Genomic DNA, 20,736 nt, shown 5'->3' on the forward strand with positions numbered 1-20,736 from the left:
CCAGTCTTTATCTCCACGTCGCATACGGCGCACTTGGCACCACAGCCGTATTAGCTTCGACCAACACAATCCTCTTCATCGCCTCCCTACCTGGCATTCACGTCAGGCAGGTCACATGGAAACATCAATTGCAGCTATTTACAGGTACTGCCGGGTCAGCATGCAGCCAGCGCCCGCGGGGGCCCCAGGGCCGGGGAAGCAGACAAATTTCACAGAACCCCGGTAACAGTAGCACAGGAGCGTGCATTGGCACGGGTGATAATCTCTTCCCAGCTATCAGAGACACACCGCCAGGGGTGGCACAATGTCTTCACCTCACAGCCTACAAAATGGCGCCCCGCAGCCGATCAGCATCAAAGTTCCAAATTTATACTTGCGGTTCTTATCTAGCAGCGTTTTCAAGCACCGGGCAACAGGTGGGCTCCAACTCTTAGCTCCCCAGCTCCGCAGCCACGACCAGATCCCCGAAGTGTACCGGGGAGGAGCGCGGCCGCGATCACAGTAGGCCCGCTCGGCACCAGACTCAAGTAAGGGGTGTATCCGGGGCAGTTCGAACCGCCCCCGGCCCACAGCGTTGGCGGTCCTCGGTCTCAGCAGGCGCAGGGTCGTCACAGCTTCCTCTTCGGCCCGCAAACACCGCTCGTCTGATGCACCGAAGTCTTAGCGCTTCGATTCTGTGCAGCTATGCCCTCGCATCAGTCATGCAACAGGATTATCTCAGGATTATTGCCTCAGCCGGCAGAGCTCGCTCAAGAAGCGGCCATTTCGCTGCCTGTATAGCCACACCCCCCACATTTCTTGCCTGCTTTGACTGTAAAAAATTTGAAAACTACTGACCCACTTGTTGTTCATGTTCTAAGGTCTATTTGACTAAGGAAAAAGGCGTGCTCGGGAGAATACTCAGAGAACCACTGAGCAACCAGAGCTGGTGGCTGGAACAGAAAGCTTTCCAGAGTTGAGGGGACATCACCTGGGTCTATCCCTTACTGGAAGACGCTGTACATCTGACCTGATTGCCTAAAGCCAGTCTGCCTGTTTATCAAGGGAACGCGCCTGCTAACCTTGCCAGAGGAGCGATGGTCCAGGAAAAGGCAATTGTAGTACGCCTCCACTGCCTGGGGTGGGGGAGGTTCTGCCAGATGAGGAAGACGGCGGATAGTGACCAGTATGCCACAGGAGTTGGTAAGTAACAGAATATCTGATTCGTGGTTCTAGGTGGGAACAATGGGGAATTCAACATGACCTACGTTGTTGTGACAAAAATGTGTTTGCAACTAACCTACACCACTGTGCCCAAGAAGGCAATTGGCTCATAACATGCGCTGCTGTGTCCAAGAAGAGAAGCGCAGCTTGCCCTTGCTCCACTGTGCTCAAGAAGAGTATGCCCTGGCCCACATCAACTTTCTGAGAGGGTTAGAGCTTGTGAGAAGCCTTGTTGCCCCTAAAGTTAGCTTCTACGTAATTACCCCATGTGGGCAACTGTGAGCACAGAACACCTGCCCTCCGGCTCCTGGATTGCTCTGACAGAAACCCTGAGTGCAGGCCTTGCTTCTAAGTCTGCCACCTGCCAGCCACAACCTCACTGAAGGCGAGACTGAGGCACAGGTGCAAAGGAGAGCAGCTGTCAAAAGATGTGAGAACTGGCCCATTACAGGGTGTCTTACTGGCCCATTACTGGGTGTCTTACTGACACTCACGATTTATCACCTAAAACTAAGCACTGATATCAGCATGATGCTTCTCTTGGCTCGAGTGTGGTGTTCCTCTCCCCCTCCCCCATTCCCTTCACGATGATCCATTAAGCCCCACAGTTTGAAGAACTCTGCTTTAGTGTGCCCAGCTCTATTGGCTGTTAGGCAAGCCTCCTGACAACAAATTCACACTTAAACTCAGAAACTCTGTTGGCCCTCTGCCAGCGCAAGTACATTCAGAACCGGCTGTGTTATCTGCCAGATAGTCATTTTGGGAAATGCTCCAAGCCTGAAACAATATTACGAAGTATAATAGCCTTTAGAAGTCCCAAAGCAAGAGTAACCAAGCCAAGCTTGAAACCAGAAAGTGCAGGAAAGAGAACAATAGAAACCAGGGGTTCCATTGCTACTCACGATGATCTGGAGTTCTATTCCCTCCCAGTTCAAACAAGATCGTCTATCTTTCACTTCCAAAAAAAAGCTGAAGACACATCTCTTCAAACATTGCTACCACATTACCTGGTAATCAACCAGTGGTTAGAATAATAAATACAATTCCAGAAATTCTCAGGTTCACAGCTTCAACTGCCTTCTACCCCTACTTGTTACTCAGGTGCCTAATTTGAGCCGGTGGTTTCCGGTGCTCGGCACCGGCACTTAATTGGCTACACCGGAGCTTGTGACAGTCTGCCACAAGGTAGCACTTTATGGCTAATTTCGCGATGACCACAACAAAAGGTAATTATTATTACACTATGCATTAACTTTGACTTTAACGTGCTGCCCAGTCATTCTTATAGCTTTGGATGTCTGAAATAGTCCAAATTGTCACAATTGTAGGAGTGTGATCGTTAGTAGTTGTGTTGTTACTATAATTGGCAGCATGGCGGGGGGCAATGTATGGCGCAAGTGAAGTAGCGTGGCTCACTGGTTAGAGGCGGCAGACCCGAGAGCAGAGGACCGCCCGGGACCAGGGTTTGATTCCCGGCGCGGCAGGTTTCTGGACCAGGGTCAGCAGACTCGATAATTCTCTCGCCTCGGGGCCCACTCTGATCAGCGATCACACTCGGCAACTCTGGGCATTAGCTTGCCTCATCTTCACTAACGGCCCCACCAGACCGCCGGGGATGCCTGGTCTCACCCTGGAGATACCCATTAAGGGACCATCACTCAGGGAAGCCAGGAAGGGTTTCGCAGCGGTCGAAGCACCTTGGGACCCTCCGGGTAAGGAGTGCGCTATATAAATGCCTATACATACATACATACATACAAGCTGCAATGTCCTCTTCACGAGAACCCCAGTTAATTTACAAATTAGGCACTGCTGAAAGTATTACATCCCCACACCACACACTCCCCTAGACCCCTTCTCTTCTCCACCCTCTCTCAATACCCTAGCATAGTTAAAACGATATACAATGACACACAAATATACAAATGCTATTTGAACTGCATAGTTGCTATGAGGTTATTGAGCTCATGGTGTAACTATTACTCTCTAATATATAACAATAATTCTAGGACATTCCCCTAATTTCAGGAACGCAGTTACTACATTAGAGTAAAGAACAATTAATGCGAAAGAAGCCTGTTTTTACATATGAAAAATACAACATATGAAAATAATGAAATAAAGAAGTTTTACCTTTATGAGACGTAGAGCTCTTATCAGGCGAAGCAATCGTAAAGCTTTTAAAATAGATTTAATCATGGGGCTTCTGGCTACACCCATCATTACTAAGAGCCACTCTATCAGCATCTCTGCTGCACCAATTAACAGAACGGCAAAATCAAACTTGTTCCAGTGATTGCGAAAATAGTGCTTCCGGAGTGCAAGTATCTGCAAACAAATAGACATTTTATTTTGCAATAGAATATTTACAATTCTGACAAAATGTTTAGCCTCGATGTCAGCTGTAAAATATTTTGGATTCAGTTACTATGTTCAAGTCTGGCCTAGAGGCTGCTTTAGCTGTGTCACTAAGCCATGGATACTCATAAACTTTCTCTCAGGGGGCCACATTTACAGTGTGGTTTGTGGCCTAGGCCGATTCCATGCGGGCGGGGTCAGTGGGGGAGGAGGGCAGGCTAGAGCAAAAAAGAAATGCGACCATGAGATTGAACACAAGTCCCTGCAGTGAACACCTTCGTCCACTGAGTCACCAGACCCGGCATACACACATCTCTCTCTCTCTCTCTCTCTCTCTCTCTCTCTCTCTCTCTCTCTCTCTCTCTCTCCCTCTCTCTCCCTGTCTCCCTCCCTCTCTCTATCTATCTCTCTTGCTTTCTCTCCCTCTCTCTCTGTCTTCCTCTATCTCCCTCTGTCTCACTCACTCTGTCTGTCTCCCTCCCTCCCTCTCTCTCTGTCTCCCTCCCTCTCTCTGTTCTGTCCCCATCTCTGTCTCTCTCCCTCTGTCTCTGTCTGTTTCCCTCTGTCTGTCTCCCTCTGTCTGTCTCCCTCCCTCTGCCTCCCTCTATCTGTCTCCCTCCCTCTGTCACCCTCCTCCCTCTGTCACCCTCCCCATCTGTCTGTCTCCCTCCCTCTGTCTGTTGCCCTCTGTCTTCCTCCCTCTGTCTCCCTCCCTCTCTCTCTGTCTCCCTCTGTCTCCCTCTGTCTGTCTCCCTCTGTCACACTCCCTCTGTCTGTCACCCTCCCTCTCTCTCTCTGTCTCTCTCTTTCTGTCTCCCTCTCTCTGTCTCCCTCCCTCTGTCTGTCGCCCTCTGTCTTCCTCCCTCTGTCTCCCTCCCTCTCTCTCTGTCTCCCTCTGTCTCCCTCTGTCTGTCTCCCTCTGTCACACTCCCTCTGTCTGTCACCCTCTCTCTCTCTCTCTGTCTCTCTCTTTCTGTCTCCCTCTCTCTGTCTCCCTCTCTCTGTCTCCATCTGTCTGTCTCTCTGTCTCTGTCTCACTCTGTTTCTCTCTGTCTCGCTCTCTCTGTCTCCCTCTCTCTGTTTCCCTCTCCCTCCCTCTATCTCCCCTTACTCACTCCCTCTGTTTCCCCCCTCTCTGTCTCACTCTCTCTGTCTCCCTCTCTCAATTTCCCTCTGTATCCCTCCCTCCCCTGTCTCCCCTACCTCTGTCTCCCTCCCTCCCTCTCTGCCTCCCTCTCAGTGTGTCTCACTCTCAGTCTGTCTCCCTCCCTCTATCTCCCTCCCTCTGTCTCCCTCCTGCTGACTCCCTCCCTCTGCCTCCCTCTCTCTGTCTCCCTCTCTCTGTCTCCCTCTCCCCCCTCTGTTCCCCATGACTCCCTCTCTGACTCCCTCTCTCTGTCTCCCGCTCTCTGTCTGTCTCCTTCTCTCTGTCTCCCTCTCTCTGTCACCGTCTCCCTCTCTCTGTCACCCTCTCCCTCCCTCTGTCTCCGTCTCTCTGTCTCCCTCTCTCTGTCTCCCTCCCTCTGTCTCCCTCCCTCTGTCTCCCTCCGTCTGTCTCCCTCTGTCTCCCTCCGTCTGTCTCCCTCTCTCTGTCTCCCTCTCCCTCCCTCTGTCTCCCCTGACCACCTCTGTCTCCCTCTCTCTGTCTCCCCCATCTCTGTCTCCCTGTCCCTGTCTCTGTCTCCCTCGTTCTATCTCTGTCTCCCTCCCTCTCTCTGTCTCCCTCTCTCTGTCTCCATCCCTCTGTCTCCCCCCTCCCTCTGTCTGTCTCCCTCTCTCTGTCTCCCTCTCTCTGCCTCCCTCTCTCTGTCTCCCTCTCTCTGTCTCCCTCTCTTTGTATCCTTCTCCCTCCCTCTGTCTCCCCCTGACTCCCTCCCTCTGTCTCCCTCCCTCCCTGTATCCCTCTCTCTGTCTCCCTCCCTCTGTCTCCCTCCCCCTCTGTCTCCCTCCCCCCTCTGTCTCCCTCTGTCTACCTACCTCTCCCTCTCTCTGTCTCCCTCTCTCTCTCTGTCTCCCTCTCCCTCTGTCTCTCTTTGTCTGTCTCTCTCTACCTACCTCTGTCTCCCTCCCCCTCTGTTACCCTCCATCTCCCTCTCTCTGTCTCCCTCTCTCTCTGTCTCCCTCTCCCTCTTCCTCTGTCTCTCTCTGTCTGTCTGTCTCCCTTCCTTTGTCTCGATCCCTCTCTCTCTCTCTGTCTACCTCCCACTCCATCTCTCTGTCTCCCTCTCACTCTGGCTCCCTCTTCCTCTGTCTCTCTCTGTCTGTCTCCCTCTGTCTGTCTCCCTCTCAATGTCTCTCTCGCTGTATCTCTCTATCTCCCTCTCCCTCCTACTGTCTCCCCCTGACTCCCTCCCTCTATCTCCCTCCCTCTCTGTCTCACTCTCTCTGTCTCCCTCTCTCTATCTCCCTCTCTCTGTCTCCCTCTCCATCCCTCCCTCCCTCTGTCTCCCGCCCTCCTTCTCTCTCCCTCTCTTTCTCCCTCTCGATCTGTCTCCATCTCGGTCTGTCTCCTTCCCTCTGTCTCCCTCCCTCTGTCTCCCTCCAGCTGACTCCCTCCCTCTGTCTCCCTCTCTCTGCCTCCCTCTCTCTGCCTGTCTTCCTCTCTTTGTCTCCCTCTCTCTTTCTGTCTCCCTCCCTCTGTCTCCCTCCCTCTGTCTCCCTCTATCTGTCTCCATCTGTCTGTCTCCCTCTGTCTGTCTACCTCGGTCTCCCTCTCTCTGTCTCCCTCTCCCGCCCTCTGTCTCCCCCTGACTACCCCTGTCTCCCCCTGACTCCCTCCCTCTCTCTCTTCCTCTCTCTGTCTCCCTCTACCTCGGTCTCCCTCTGTCTGACTCCCTCTGTCTGTCTCCCTCTCTCTGTCTGTCTCTCTCTTTCTCTCTCTGTAAAATATTTTGGCTTCAGTTACTATATTTAAGTCTGGCCTAGAGAATGCTTTAGCTCTGTCACTAAGCCATGGATACTCACAAACTTTCTCTCAGGGGGCCAAATTTACAGGGTGGTTTGTGGCCTAGGCCGATTCCATGCAGGCGGGGTCAGTGGGGGAGAGGGGCAGGCTAGAGCAAAAAAAAAAACATGCGACCATGAGATTGAACACAAGTCCCTGCAGTGAACACCTTCGTCCACTGAGCCACCAGACCCGGCATACACACATCTCTCTCTCTCTCTATCTCTCTCTGTCTCTCTCTCTCTCTCTCTCTCTCTCTCTCTCTCTCTCTCTCTCTCTCTTCCTCCCTCTCTCTCTGTCTCCCTCCCTCTCTCTATCTATCTCTCTCGCTTTCTCTCCCTCGCTCTCTGTCTTCCTCTGTCTCCCTCTGTCTCACTCACTCTGTCTGTCTCCCTCCCTCCCTCTCTATCTGTCTCCCTCCCTCTCTCTGTCCCCCTTTCTGTCTCTCTCCCTCTGTCTCTGTCTGTTTCCCTCTGTCTGTCTCCCTCCCTCTGCCTCCCTCTATATGTCTCCCTCCCTCTGTCACCCTCCTCCCTCTGTCACCCTCCCCCTCTGTCTGTCTCCCTCCCTCTGTCTGTCACCCTCTGTCTTCCTCCTTCTGTCTCCCTCCCTCTCTCTCTGTCTCCCTCTGTCTCCCTCTGTCTGTCTCACTCTGTCAAACTCCCTATGTATGTCTCCCTCCCTCTCTCTCTCTCTCCCTCTCTCTCTCTCTCTCTGTATATCTTTTTCTGTCTCCCTCTCTCTGTCTCCCTCTCTCTGTCTCCATCTTCCTCCCCCTCCCTCCCCTGACTCCCTCCCTCTGTCTCTCCCTCTCTGTCTCCCTCTCTCTGTTTCCCTGTGTATCCCTCTCTCCCTCTGTCTCCCCTCCCTCTGTCTTTCTCCCTCTGTCTCCCTCCCTCTGTCTCCATCCCTCTCTCTCTCCTTCTCTCTCTGTCTCCCTCTCCCTCTGTCTCCCTCTGTCTGACTCCCTCTGTCTGTCTCCCTCTCTCTCTGTCTCCCTCTTCCTCTGTCTCTCTCTGTCTGTCTCTGTCTCCCTTCCTCTGTCTCCCTCCCTTGTCTCCCCCTTTGTCTTCCTTCTTCTGTCTCCCTCCCTCTATCTCCCTTCCTCTGTCTGTCTCCCTCTGTCTGTCTCCCTCTCAATGTCTCTCTCTCTGTCTCTCTCTCTGTCTCCCTCTCCCTCCTACTGTCTCCCCCTGACTCACACCCTCTATCTCCCTCCCTTTCTGTCTCACTCTCTCTGTCTCCCTCCCTCTGTCTCCCTCCCCCTCTGTCTCCCTCCCCCCTCTGTCTCCCTCTGTCTACCTACCGCCCCCTCTCTCTGTCTCCCTCTCTCTCTGTCTCCCTCTCCCTCTGTCTCTCTTTGTCTGTCTCTGTCTACCTACCTCTGTCTCCCTCCCCCTCTGTTACCCTCCCTCTCTCTGTCTCCCTCTCTCTCTGTCTCCCTCTCCCTCTTCCTCTGTCTCTCTCTGTCTGTCTGTCTCCCTTCCTTTGTCTCGATCCCTCTCTCTCTCTCTGTCTACCTCCCACTCCATCTCTCTGTCTCCCTCTCACTCTGGCTCCCTCTTCCTCTGTCTCTCTCTGTCTGTCTCCCTCTGTCTGTCTCCCTCTCAATGTCTCTCTCGCTGTCTCTCTATCTCCCTCTCCCTCCTACTGTCTCCCCCTGACTCCCTCCCTCTATCTCCCTCCCTCTCTGTCTCACTCTCTCTGTCTCCCTCTCTCTATCTCCCTCTCTCTGTCTCCCTCTCCATCCCTCCCTCCCTCTGTCTCCCGCCCTCCTTCTCTCTCCCTCTCTTTCTCCCTCTCGGTCTGTCTCCATCTCGGTCTGTCTCCTTCCCTCTGTCTCCCTCCCTCTGTCTCCCTCCAGCTGACTCCCTCCCTCTGTCTCCCTCTCTCTGCCTCCCTCTCTCTGCCTGTCTGCCTCTCTTTGTCTCCCTCTCTCTTTCTGTCTCCCTCCCTCTGTCTCCCTCCCTCTGTCTCCCTCTATCTGTCTCCATCTGTCTGTCTCACTCTGTCTGTCTACCTCGGTCTCCCTCTCTCTGTCTCCCTCTCCCGCCCTCTGTCTCCCCCTGACTACCCCTGTCTCCCCCTGACTCCCTCCCTCTCTCTCTTCCTCTCTCTGTCTCCCTCTACCTCGATCTCCCTCTGTCTGACTCCCTCTGTCTGTCTCCCTCTCTCTGTCTGTCTCTCTCTTTCTCTCTCTGTAAAATATTTTGGCTTCAGTTACTATATTTAAGTCTGGCCTAGAGAATGCTTTAGCTCTGTCACTAAGCCATGGATACTCACAAACTTTCTCTCAGGGGGCCAAATTTACAGGGTGGTTTGTGGCCTAGGCCGATTCCATGCAGGCGGGGTCAGTGGGGGAGAGGGGCAGGCTAGAGCAAAAAAAAAAACATGCGACCATGAGATTGAACACAAGTCCCTGCAGTGAACACCTTCGTCCACTGAGCCACCAGACCCGGCATACACACATCTCTCTCTCTCTCTATCTCTCTCGGTCTCTCTCTCTCTCTCTCTCTCTCTCTCTCTCTCTCTCTCTTCCTCCCTCTCTCTCTGTCTCCCTCCCTCTCTCTATCTATCTCTCTCGCTTTCTCTCCCTCGCTCTCTGTCTTCCTCTGTCTCCCTCTGTCTCACTCACTCTGTCTGTCTCCCTCCCTCCCTCTCTATCTGTCTCCCTCCCTCTCTCTGTCCCCCTTTCTGTCTCTCTCCCTCTGTCTCTGTCTGTTTCCCTCTGTCTGTCTCCCTCCCTCTGCCTCCCTCTATATGTCTCCCTCCCTCTGTCACCCTCCTCCCTCTGTCACCCTCCCCCTCTGTCTGTCTCCCTCCCTCTGTCTGTCACCCTCTGTCTTCCTCCTTCTGTCTCCCTCCCTCTCTCTCTGTCTCCCTCTGTCTGTCTCCCTCTGTCAAACTCCCTATGTATGTCTCCCTCCCTCTCTCTCTCTCTCTCTCCCTCTCTCTCTCTCTCTGTGTCTCTTTTTCTGTCTCCCTCTCTCTGTCTCCCTCTCTCTGTCTCCATCTCCCTCCCCCTCCCTCCCCTGACTCCCTCCCTCTGTCTCTCCCTCTCTGTCTCCCTCTCTCTGTTTCCCTCTGTATCCCTCTCTCCCTCTGTCTCCCCTCCCTCTGTCTTTCTCCCTCTGTCTCCCTCCCTCTGTCTCCCTCCCTCTCTCTCTCCCTCTCTCTCTGTCTCCCTCTCCCTCTGTCACCCTCTGTCTGACTCCCTCTGTCTGTCTCCCTCTCTCTCTGTCTCCCTCTTCCTCTGTCTCTCTCTGTCTGTCTCTGTCTCCCTTCCTCTGTCTCCCTCCCTTGTCTCCCCCTTTGTCTTCCTTCTTCTGTCTCCCTCCCTCTATCTCCCTTCCTCTGTCTGTCTCCCTCTGTCTGTCTCCCTCTCAATGTCTCTCTCTCTGTCTCTCTCTCTGTCTCCCTCTCCCTCCTACTGTCTCCCCCTGACTCACACCCTCTATCTCCCTCCCTTTCTGTCTCACTCTCTCTGTCTCCCTCTCTCTATCTCCCTCTCTCTGTCTCCCTATCCATCCCTCCCTCCCTCTGTCTCCCTCCCTCTGTCTCCCACCCTCCTTCTCTCTCCCTCTCTTTCTCCCTCTCGGTCTGCCTCCTTCCCTCTCTCTCCCTCCCTCTGTCTCCCTCCAGCTGACTCCCTCCCTATGTCTCCCTTTCTCTGTCTCCCTCTCTCTGCCTGTCTTCCTCTCTCTGTCTCCCTCTTTCTGTCTCCCTCCCTCTGTCTCCCTCCATATGTCTCCATCTGTCTGTCTCCCTCCTGCTGTCTCCTTCTCTCTGTCTCCCTCTCTCTGTCTCCCTCTCCCCCTCTGTCCCCCCTGACTCCCTCTCTCTGACTCCATCTCTCTGTCTCTCTCTCTCTGTCTCCCGCTCTCTGTCTGTCTCCCTCTCTCTGTCTCCCTCTCTCTGTCACCCTCTCCCTCACTCTCTCTCCCTCTCTCTGTTTCCCTCTCACTGTCTCCCTCCCTCTGTCTCCCTCTATCTGTCTCCCTCCGTCTGTCTCCCTCTGTCTGTCTCCCTCGGTCTCCCTCTCTCTGTCTCTTTCTCCCTCCCTCTGTCTCCCCTGACCACCTCTGTCTCCCTCTCTCTGTCTCCCGCTCCCTTCCTCTGTCTCCCCCTGACCACCTCTGTCTCCCTCTCTCTGTCTTCCCCCTCTCTGTCTCCCTATCCCTATCTCTGTCTCCCTCGTTCTGTCTCTGTCTCCCTCCCTCTCTCTGTCTCCCTCTCTCTGTCTCCATTCCTCTGTCTCCCTCCCTCCCCCTCCCTCCATCTGTCTCCCTCTCTCTGTCTCACTCTCTCTGTCTCCCCCTCTCTGTCTCCCTCTCTCTGTCTCCCTCTCCCTCCCTCTGTCTCTCTCTCTCTGTTTTCCTCTCTCTGTCTCCCTCTCTTTGTATCCCTCTCCCTCCCTCTCTCTCCCCCTGACTCCCTCCCTCTGTCTCCCTCCCTCCCTGTACCCCTCTCTCTGTCTCCCTCCCTCTGTCTCCCTCCCCCTCGGTCTTCCTCCCCCTCTGTCTCCCTCTGTCTACCTACCTCTCCCTCTCTCTCTCTCTGTCTCCCTCTCCCTCTGTCTCTCTCTGTCTGTCTCTGTCTCCCTCCCTCTGTCTCCCTCCCCCTCTGTCTGCCTCCCTCTCCCTCTCTCTGTCTCCCTCTCTCTCTGTCTGTCTGTCTCCCTTCCTCTGTCTCGATCCCGCTCTCTCCCCCTGTCTACCTCCCTCTCACTCTCTCTGTCTCCCTCTCTCTCTGTCTCCCTCTTCCTCTGTCTCTCTCTCTCTGTCTGTCTCTGTCTCCCTTCCTCTGTCTCCCGATCCTTTGTCTTCCTTCTTCTGTCTCCCTCCCTCTATCTCCCTTCCTCTGTCTGTCTCCCTCTGTCTGTCTCCCTCTCAATGTCTCTCTCTCTGTCTCCATCTTCCTCCCTCTGTCTCCCCTGACTCCCTCCCTCTATCTCCCTCCCTCTCTGTCTCCCTCTCTCTATCTCCCTCTCTCTGTCTCCCTCTGCAGCCCTCCCTTCCTCTGTCTCCCTCCCTTTGTCTCCCTCCCTCTGTCTCCCTCCGCAGCCCTCCCTTCCTCTGTCTCCCTCCCTTTGTCTCCCTCCCTCAGTCTCCCACCAGGAGAAGTGTGGCTCAACGGTTAGAGGCGGCAGACACGGAGGCAGAGGTTGGCCCGGGACCAGGGTTCAATTCCCGACGCGGCCAGGTGCAGGACCAATGTCAGCGGGCCTGATAAATCTCGCCTCGGTGCCACTCTAATCATGGGGTCCCACGCTGCAACTCCGGGCAATAGCTTGCTTAATCTCCACTCCGGCCCCATCACCGCCGGGGATGCCTGGCTGCACCTTGGGGATGCCCAGTAAAGGGACCATCTCACACGGAAAGCCTGGACAGGTTCCCCAGTGGTGCAGCGCTGGGACGCTCCAGGGTAACCACGCGCTCTATAAATCCAACATTCATTCATTCTTCTCCCTCCCTGTCTGTCTACCTCCCTCTGTCTCCCTCCCTCTGTCTGTCTCCCTCTCTCTGCCTCCCTCTGTCTCCCTCTCTCTGCATGTCTCCCTCTCTACGCATGTCTCCCTCTGTCTCTGTCTCCCTCCCCCCTCAGTCTACCTCTGTCTACCTCCCTCTCTCTGTGTCCCTCTCCCTTAGTCTCCCTTTGTCTCCCTCTCCCTCTGTCTCTCTCTTTCTGTCTCTATCTCCATTCCTGTGTCTCCCCCTTTGTATTACTTCTTCTGTCTCCCTCCCTCTGTCTCCTTCCCTCAAAATCCCTTCCTCTGTCTCCTTCCCTCTCTCAGTCTCCCGCTCTCTGTCTCCCTCTGTCTCTGTCTCCCTCCCTCTGTCTCCCTCTCTCTGTCTCCCTCTCTATGTCTCTCTCGGTCTCCCTCTCTCTGTCTCTGTCTCCCCCTCTCTATCTCCCTCTCTCTGTCTCCCTCTCCCTCTGTCTCCATCTGTCTGTCTCTTTCTCCCTTCCTCTCTGTCTCCCTCTCTCTGTCTCCCCCTGACTCCCTCCATCTATCTCCCTCCCTCTGTCTCCCTCTGTCTCTCTCCTTCTGTCTCTCTCCCTCTGTCTCCCTCCCACTGTCTCCCTCTCTCTGTCTCCTCCTGACTCCCTCCCTCAGACGTGCGGGTTCCTGGATGTCCCTAACACCGTAGGTCCTGAAGAGACCCTATATCCAACTTAGGGTCGAAACGCCGTCGATAATTGAAAAAAAGCGAACCCTTGAAATTTGCACTTTATCATTATATAGATGCTATGTATTTGGAAAATATGGAGTGGTTGCTTTTGTAAACAAAATTTTTTTTGAAACCTTGTACATATTGTCTCACAAACGTCACTTATATGCTTTGGTTCATAATTTCACTTAGGACACTTTACACAACTGTAAATACATTTTTGTATATGTATGGAATTTGAGTATTCATTTACTAAATTATTTCTCAATACAATTATTGAACAACAGAGTCAGTGTATCTGGGTTTCTTTCTCTTTCACACCACCTATAACCTCTGGCTATATATGCAAATTTCACTTTGTCTTTCAAATCATTATTAAGTATCTATCCCACAGGAACCTCTGTTTTTCTTGAAATACTTAATTACCCTGGTTCTGTCGTGAGTAGGGTTCCTTTGTCTTTCTTTTAAGACTTTTCATGCAGTGGCTAATGCGCAAGGGATCTATCCATACTGGATGTTTTCCTTATACCCTCTAGTACATATAGGGTTATCTTCTTTCACAAGGATTGAGATTTCAGAGAGAGAGGCACCATTATACACTGAGGATTATATTGCTAGAATTACTAGCGGACCATATTTGTTTACTAGTTTACCAAATAACAGTACAAGCCCTAGGCAACAATTGCTGAACAAGTTAGAGAAAACTAAGAAAAAACATGTTAGAATAGAATTGCATGCACAAATGTTCACACAGAAATGTTGACCTCACATGACCATTAAAGTCTTTCTTCTCTTTTTTCTTTCAATTTTTCCACATTCCTTTCATTTATTTTTATTATCATTAATTAATTTTTTCATCCTTTTCATTTCCTCTCCCTTCTTTAATATTAAGCTTTACTATTCCTGACGCGCACATTATCACAACTTGACCTTAGTAGTTGTTTTTTACCAAAACACAACAGACAACGTATTACGTAATACGTGCCCACTGTTAGCAGCAGTACGTGCCGGCTGCTGTGCACGCTGCAGGTAACTCCGGTTGAAACTGGAACTTAGAGACGGCTTAAATACAGACCGAGTACACTCGGTCGCCGTCATTGTATCGGAGAGGACTGACGGGAGTCGTCCCGCCTGTTTGATCCATAATTAAAGGTATGAAAGTCCCCTCGCCCTTGGTATCTATAAAGATACACTGCTGACATTTTTATCCATTTGGGATACACTTTTTAACTGATTGGGATACGCTTTATTGGAACAGATCATAATGATGTTTATGAATAAATCAATCAATCATGAAATTTGTATAGCGCGCTACTCACCCGGATGGGTCTCAAGGCACTGGGGGGAGAGGGGTCCGTTACTGCTCGAAAAGCCAGGTTTTGAGTTGCTTCCTGAAGGAGAGATGGTCCTGGGTTAGCCGAAGGTGGATGTGGAGGGAGTTCCACATCTTGGCTGCCAGGTAGGAGAAGGATCTTCCTCCGGCAGTGGCTCTGCGGATGCGTGGAACAGCGGCAAGGGCGAGGCTGGTCGACCGTAGCTGGCGGGTGGGCGTGTAGAAGGACAGGCGGTTGTTGAGGTACTTGGGGCCCAGGTTGTGGAGAGCCTTGTGTGCGTGGGTGAGGAGTCTGAACGTGATCCTCTTGCTGACGGGGAGCCAGTGCAGGTCTCTCAGGTGGCCGGAGATGTGGCTGTGTCGGGGGATGTCCAGGACGAGTCGTGCGGAGGCGTTCTGGATGCGTTGGAGCCTTTTCTGAAGTTTGGCTGTGGTTCAGGCGTAGAGGGTGTTTCCGTAGTCCAGTCGGCTGGTGACGAGTGCCTGGGTGACCGTCTTCCTGGTTTCAGTGGGGATCCATCGGAAGATCTTTCGGAGCATGCGCAGGGTATAGAAGCATGATGATGAGACGACAGTGACTTGTATGGTCATCGAGAGGGAGGAGTCCAGGATGAAGTCCAGGTTTCGTGCGTGGTCCGTTGGCTTGGGAGTGGTGCCCATGGTAGGGGGCCACCAGGAGTCGTGACAGGTGGAGTGCGATGACCCCAGGATGAGGACTTCCGTCTTGTCTGAGTTCAGTTTCAGGCGGCTGTTCTTCATCCACTCGTCGACGTCTTTCATCCCTTTGTGTAGGCTGGTTCTGACGGTGGCTGGGTCGTTGGTGATGGAGAGGATCAGCTGGGTGTCGTCGGCGTAGGAGATGAAGTTGAGGTTGTGTTGGCGTGCGATGGCTGCGAGGGGGCTCAGGTAGACGTTGAAAAGGGTGGGGCTGAGCGATGATCCCTGTGGTACGCCGCAGATAACTTCGGTGGCCTCGGATCTGATCTGAACTTATTGATTTCATATTACAGAAAACATCTCTAATTGCAGAATACTGCCAGGGAGCACCCGCGAAACGAAGATATCAGTTACTGCTGGTAAGAATTCTGGGGAATTTTCCTTTTTAACTTTCCTATAATACCTACCGTGCATAAATACAGCACTAAGTGCACTCGTACTGTTTCACCTTCCCACAGAAAGTGAAGTCTTGAAGCACTGAGGACAGCCATTGAGCATATCCTACTAGAATTGCTAGGTCCACGCCCTCATTAGGGGTAAGTGATATAAGGCTCCAGTAAATCTATAAAATAGGGTGTTTTCCTTTTCCTATCCCCTCTTTTTCCTATCCCTTCTTTAATAAATCCCCCCACCCTTCCTTAACATGTACAATTATTTTGTCTTCTCAAACAGAACCCGGCTGGGTTTCCTAGTGAGTAATTTTATTTTCACCTACACACGGTTTGCACGCAACCCACAAGTACTGCAACAATTCCTAATCTAGGTAACTTGCAGTCCATTTCTTTAAATACAGCAATTGAGCCAACACATGGGCTTAGATTCCAAACACATATTCTTCTACCTTTCTAGATGTCCCTAACACCGTAGGTCCTGAAGAGACCCTACATCCATATTAGGGTTGAAACGCCGTCGACAATTGAAAAAAAGCGAACCATTGAAATTTGAACTCTATCATTATATAGATGCTATGTATTTGGAAAATATGGAGTGGTCGCTTTTGTAAACAAAAAGTTTTTTTTAAACCTTGCACATATGGTCTCACAAACGTCACTTATATGCTTTGGTTCATATTTTCACTTGGGACACTTTACACAACTGTAAATACCTTTTTGTATGTATGAAATTTGAGTATTCATTTACCAAATTATTTCTCAATACAATTATTGAACAACAGAGTCAGTGTATCTGGGTTTCTTTGTCTTTGACACCACCTATAAGTTTTTTTTAAAGTTTTTATTTATTTATATTTTGGAACTCTTAACAGAGGTCCACATAAAATCATCTAACATTGATATTTGAAGCATTATCAACAATTTACAAAAACAAGTCTAGTATATATTCAAGAAACTTTTAAAAAAGTTAAAAATTATACAACAAAACCTCTCATTTGGCGGATTACAGATAGCATCGAGAAAAGCAGAAACGGAAAAGATATTTAGTCTTAGACAGATAGGTCTCAACCATTTGAGGCAATGTTGTTTTAAGGCCGGACAAACGAATAACACGTGTTTAACATCTTGTTTGTATTTGTTACAAAGATTGCACATCATTGAAGAGCCATACCATTTTGATAACAAATTATTTAAAGGAAGTAGGTCTTGCCTCAGGAGAAACAAAAAACGACGCACCCCATGGGGGAGATTCCAGGAAACATAAGGTTGGGAAATCCTAATTTGGTAGTGATTAATGGCTGATAACGGACCCCTTTTTGCAGTAAGGGCCTCTTTATCTAAATCAAAACTTAGGTTCCATGAGGCCAATTATAGGGTCAGTTTTAACTGATAAGTAGATAAAGAAAAAAGTGTCAATTCATCTAATTTCAAAAGTTTAACTGCTAATCTAAAATTCTTTACAATAGTGGAATGCTCTTTTAGGGGTCCAAGAAGTTCTTTTTGGATCAGATATCTTAAGGTACCAGGTTCACCGTTCGCCAAGCTGGAGACCCACCGTACTACCCTAGCAAGACCCTGGGCCAAGCACTTCGTATACCAAATTCCAACCTAAAAGCTGCTATATTACACGCAGTATTAACCATACATAATTTCCGTGGAATTTTTCCCTCTGTGGTATTCAGAAATCCCCATCTCCCCACTTCGAGTAATTCTATGCCATATAGTAAGGTGGATGGGACTTTAGCTCTAAAAACCTTCAATAGGTAGGCAAAATGTCTCTGTCCAGTATATCTATAGAGGGTATTTAGTCCCCTCTCATGAGACATTGCCTTCCGAATATTGTTAGCTATATGGGCTTTATCACTTAGTGTGCTAGAAACTATTTCCCCCAGAAAAGTATACGATTGGACAACTTCCAATCCGAGGCCCCCTATATTCCAGAAAAAGTTCCCATATTTTTGCTTTTTCCTTCCTACAATGCACATGACTTTACTCTTGGATACATTTATCCTTAAATTATGTGATTCTGCAAATCCGTGGAGCGCATGCAACCGATTATTCAATCCAGTGGGGGTCAAATCCAAGATTAGTATATCATCTGCGTATAACAGACATACTAACGGTTTGCCCCCCAGAGTCGGGGCAATACCAGCACTTGACGATAGAATTTGCGGAAGGTCCGATAGGTATAACGAAAACAATAGTGGGGCCAAAAGGCAACCTTGTTTTAGCCCGTTGGCAGACGGGATAGCTTGAGAGAGACCTCTTTCCCCTCCCAAGAGCACTCTGCACCGTGTATCGGAGTGAAGCTCCCGGACCAAGTTTAAAAGCTCGGGGGCATGCCTAGATCCGATAACTTTCTCCACAGCAAAGGGCGATCAACCTTATCAAAAGTTGTGGAGAAATCTATGAATGCTGCATATATTCTCCCTCCACCTATAACCTCTGGCTATATATACGAATTTTGTTTTATCTTTCACATCAATATTAGGTATCTTTCCCACAGGAACGACTGTTTTTCTTAAAATAAACTTTTTACTTCGGCAAGTTATAAACCACTGCCGTTTGCCAGCAAAAGTGGTTTTAACTAATAATTTCTAAAACCAGAACAAAAGTCACAAAATAACATAAAGTGCACAGTGTTCTGATTACTATGTCCATCACATGGGCAAGGAGTTGAGTCCGATAGACAAGTTTTCAGGTTGGGGAAGGCAACGAGATGATGGACAATTCCCATTCTAAATCTGACTAATACAAAACGATGCATAAGTTTGGGAATATAAATTAGGTAATCTTGACAGCCCACTTGAGATGTTAGTGTCAGATAAAATTTTACAGTTGGTTTCCTGCTCTCATAGTCAAGGCGAGCTTCCCTCCTATAATTCGTAAAGGTATCTTTAATCAACAACTTACTGAGTGATGTTACTTGTTGAGCATTAGCCCCGACTGACATCTTAAATAATTTACTGTACAATGAACATATATGACTTAACCATGGGATCTGCAAAGCATTATCCAGTGTAAAACAATCTAAAATAATTGATTTTGTAAAACTTGTTTCTTCTTTGGACCATATAGAATTCAGGAGCACTAAAGGGCGGGATGCAATTATATCTGTGAGAGACTAAAGCCCTACTTCTCTATGTATAATGTCAGTAGAAGCCGAAATGGGCAGGCTAAGGAGGCGTTTAAGGAAGCAGTTTTTCTCCATCTGCAGACCTTTACTGTTGTGGTGTGCCCAAACACCAGCCCCATATGTTGCAATTGATAAAACCCTTGCCCTATAGATTGCTATCCTCTCCTTGACCGGCCTAATGCTCGACTTAGCTGAAAATCAAAACATGCCTTGGGTACTTCTAGCCATTTTACTCCTTACATTGGTAATTTCATGACTCTATGAGCCATTACCTGAAAAAGTAATGACCAGGTAAGAAAAAGTATCGACAGAGGTCACCGGTGATTTATCCATAAAAAAAGTTCTCCTTTGTTTAACCCTTGTCCCACAGGCCATTGCATAAGTTTTACTTTTATATAATCAATTTTCTGGCAGCACTAAAGTCCCCAAAGGCATCTATTAAACGTTGCAGCCCCACGGAAGTACTGGCTAGCAGGACAACATCGTCTGCGTACGAAACTATGGGTGTGGGGCACCCTGCCATTTGAGGAGTGTCGGCATGCACTGCTTGTACTGTCTGTTCCATTCCATTAATATAAAAGGAAAATAACAAAGGGGCCACACAGCCTTGCCGAATGCCACGTTTAACTGCAAAATTATTAGTGCATTCTCCTCGGGGGCCGAAAAGTACGTTACTCACCAAATCCTCATATAATCTTGCCACAAAACAACTAATTGGCCTTGCTGCCCCATAGCGAGTAAAGTAGTGCAGAGGATACCATGGTCTACTAAGTCGAAGACGCTTCTCAGGTCAGCAAAACAGAGATATAATCTCCCTCCTTTGGCATGAGTATACTTGCCTATAATAGGATCAAGATTCACGCATTGCTCTATAGTCCCCAAGCCTTTCCTAAAACCAAACTGGGCTGGTGAAAGTATTGAGCGTTACCTTGCCTATTCTCCTAATCTTTTAATAGGATTTTGCTCATTACTTTCACAGAGGAATCTAACAAAGAAATAGTGCCTATCATTTTTGGGGTATGATTTATTACACTTCTTAAAAATAGGGACTATAATAAACGTGCCCCATGTAGGCGGAGTCATACTCTCCGTGGCTGTGTTAAACACTCTGGTTAAAATTGGCACCCATAAATCAGTATTACTCTTAAAAATGTGTACTGGGACCACATCTGGTACTGTGGCTTTTCCCCCTGTGCTGTCCTTCAAAGCCCATAACACTTCACAGTAATATTTAGAGCTAATGGGGAGCGTAACAACTGTTCCTTGTTTTCGATGGACACCGTTCTGCTGTTGATGGGCTAAAAATACTAGTAAAATGAACAGCCCATGCATCACAGGTGACATGTGACAGGAGTTCTGGAAAGGAATGATCCTTTACAAAAGGAGAATTAACAGTGTCCCAAAATAGTTTACTATCACCTGTGTCCACCTCTTGGGATCATTTCAGCCAAGCTGCATCTTGCGGTTCTTTTTCCTAACTGAAAGTAAGTCTTTTTGTTTAAATCTAAGAGATTTAATCAGTGTGTGGTCTGTAGGTCGTTTACAAAGGGCCAGTTTCAAATCCCTGGTGATAGTGGTGCATGCATGATTGAACCAGCCTTTCATTTAGTAGAGCCTTTGTTATTGGGACGAGTCAGGAGAGCATTTATAATGGTGGTAATGCAAGTAAAGTTGGAAAGTTTCAGGTTAGAGGTGACTGCATCTCTAGGCAGCTTATGATATAGATATAGCCCTTGGTACAGATTTCATGTAGAAGTTTGGTCTGGTCTACTCCATTCCACTTAAAACAAGTCCCATTAGGTCTAATTGGGACAATGTTGGTGACGCAACTAGTAGTAGTAAAAGTGTGCTTATCCAAGAAGAATACTAACAAAATGATACAGTTATGATCACTCTAACCCGGGCAAATAACCTGTGGTACGGAGCACCACTTACATGCATTGGCAGATATTAAGACATGGTCAGTAACAGAGACAAAATTCCTCCCTATGAATGTTGGAATGCAATCCTCATACTATCCAGGGCATTTTCTAGTAGATGCAAATCAAATTTGGCAATCGCAGAATTTAATTGATTTATCATGGTCATTATGGGGGAAGTGCCGATACCCAACCCATCCTCATCAGTCATCCCACATACAAGTGTGGCAGAGTATGGGCATGTATGAATGTTGCAAAACCAAAGTGGATGAGTGTTGAACATTGCAAGCACTCACCCCCAGTCAACTGATCTGGGTTTAATCTATCGTCATTCTTTAGCTCACTCCTCCACCCCAGTTCAGACATGGCCATATGCAAATCAGTCTGACACTGTGCCTCATGGGAACAGTCCAGCCCGAACTGCCAAACCATGTCTTCCCTGGACCGGGTACAAGCATCCTGGAACCGGGTTCTGGCTAATCAGCGTCATCAGCCAGGCTAGCTTGAATCCAGTGGCAAAGTGAGCAAGGGATCCACATCTGGGCATACCCTGCCAACTTA

General features: G+C 49.5%; 1 protein-coding gene across 1 annotated transcript in view; it reads right to left on the reverse strand.

The window, feature by feature from the left end:
• Positions 1-20,736, reverse strand: part of LOC147733265 (sperm-specific sodium:proton exchanger-like) — a 4,638,748-nt gene that overhangs the window by 1,217,179 nt on the left and 3,400,833 nt on the right. The window contains exon 13 of the mRNA XM_086958943.1: positions 3,337-3,531. Within this exon, the coding sequence (XP_086815069.1) occupies positions 3,337-3,531 (195 nt within the window). The remainder of the gene's footprint in view (positions 1-3,336; positions 3,532-20,736) is intronic.

Source organism: Lissotriton vulgaris, chromosome 2_1 (assembly GCF_964263255.1).
Source record: "Lissotriton vulgaris chromosome 2_1, aLisVul1.2, whole genome shotgun sequence".
Classification (NCBI taxonomy): domain Eukaryota; kingdom Metazoa; phylum Chordata; class Amphibia; order Caudata; family Salamandridae; genus Lissotriton; species Lissotriton vulgaris.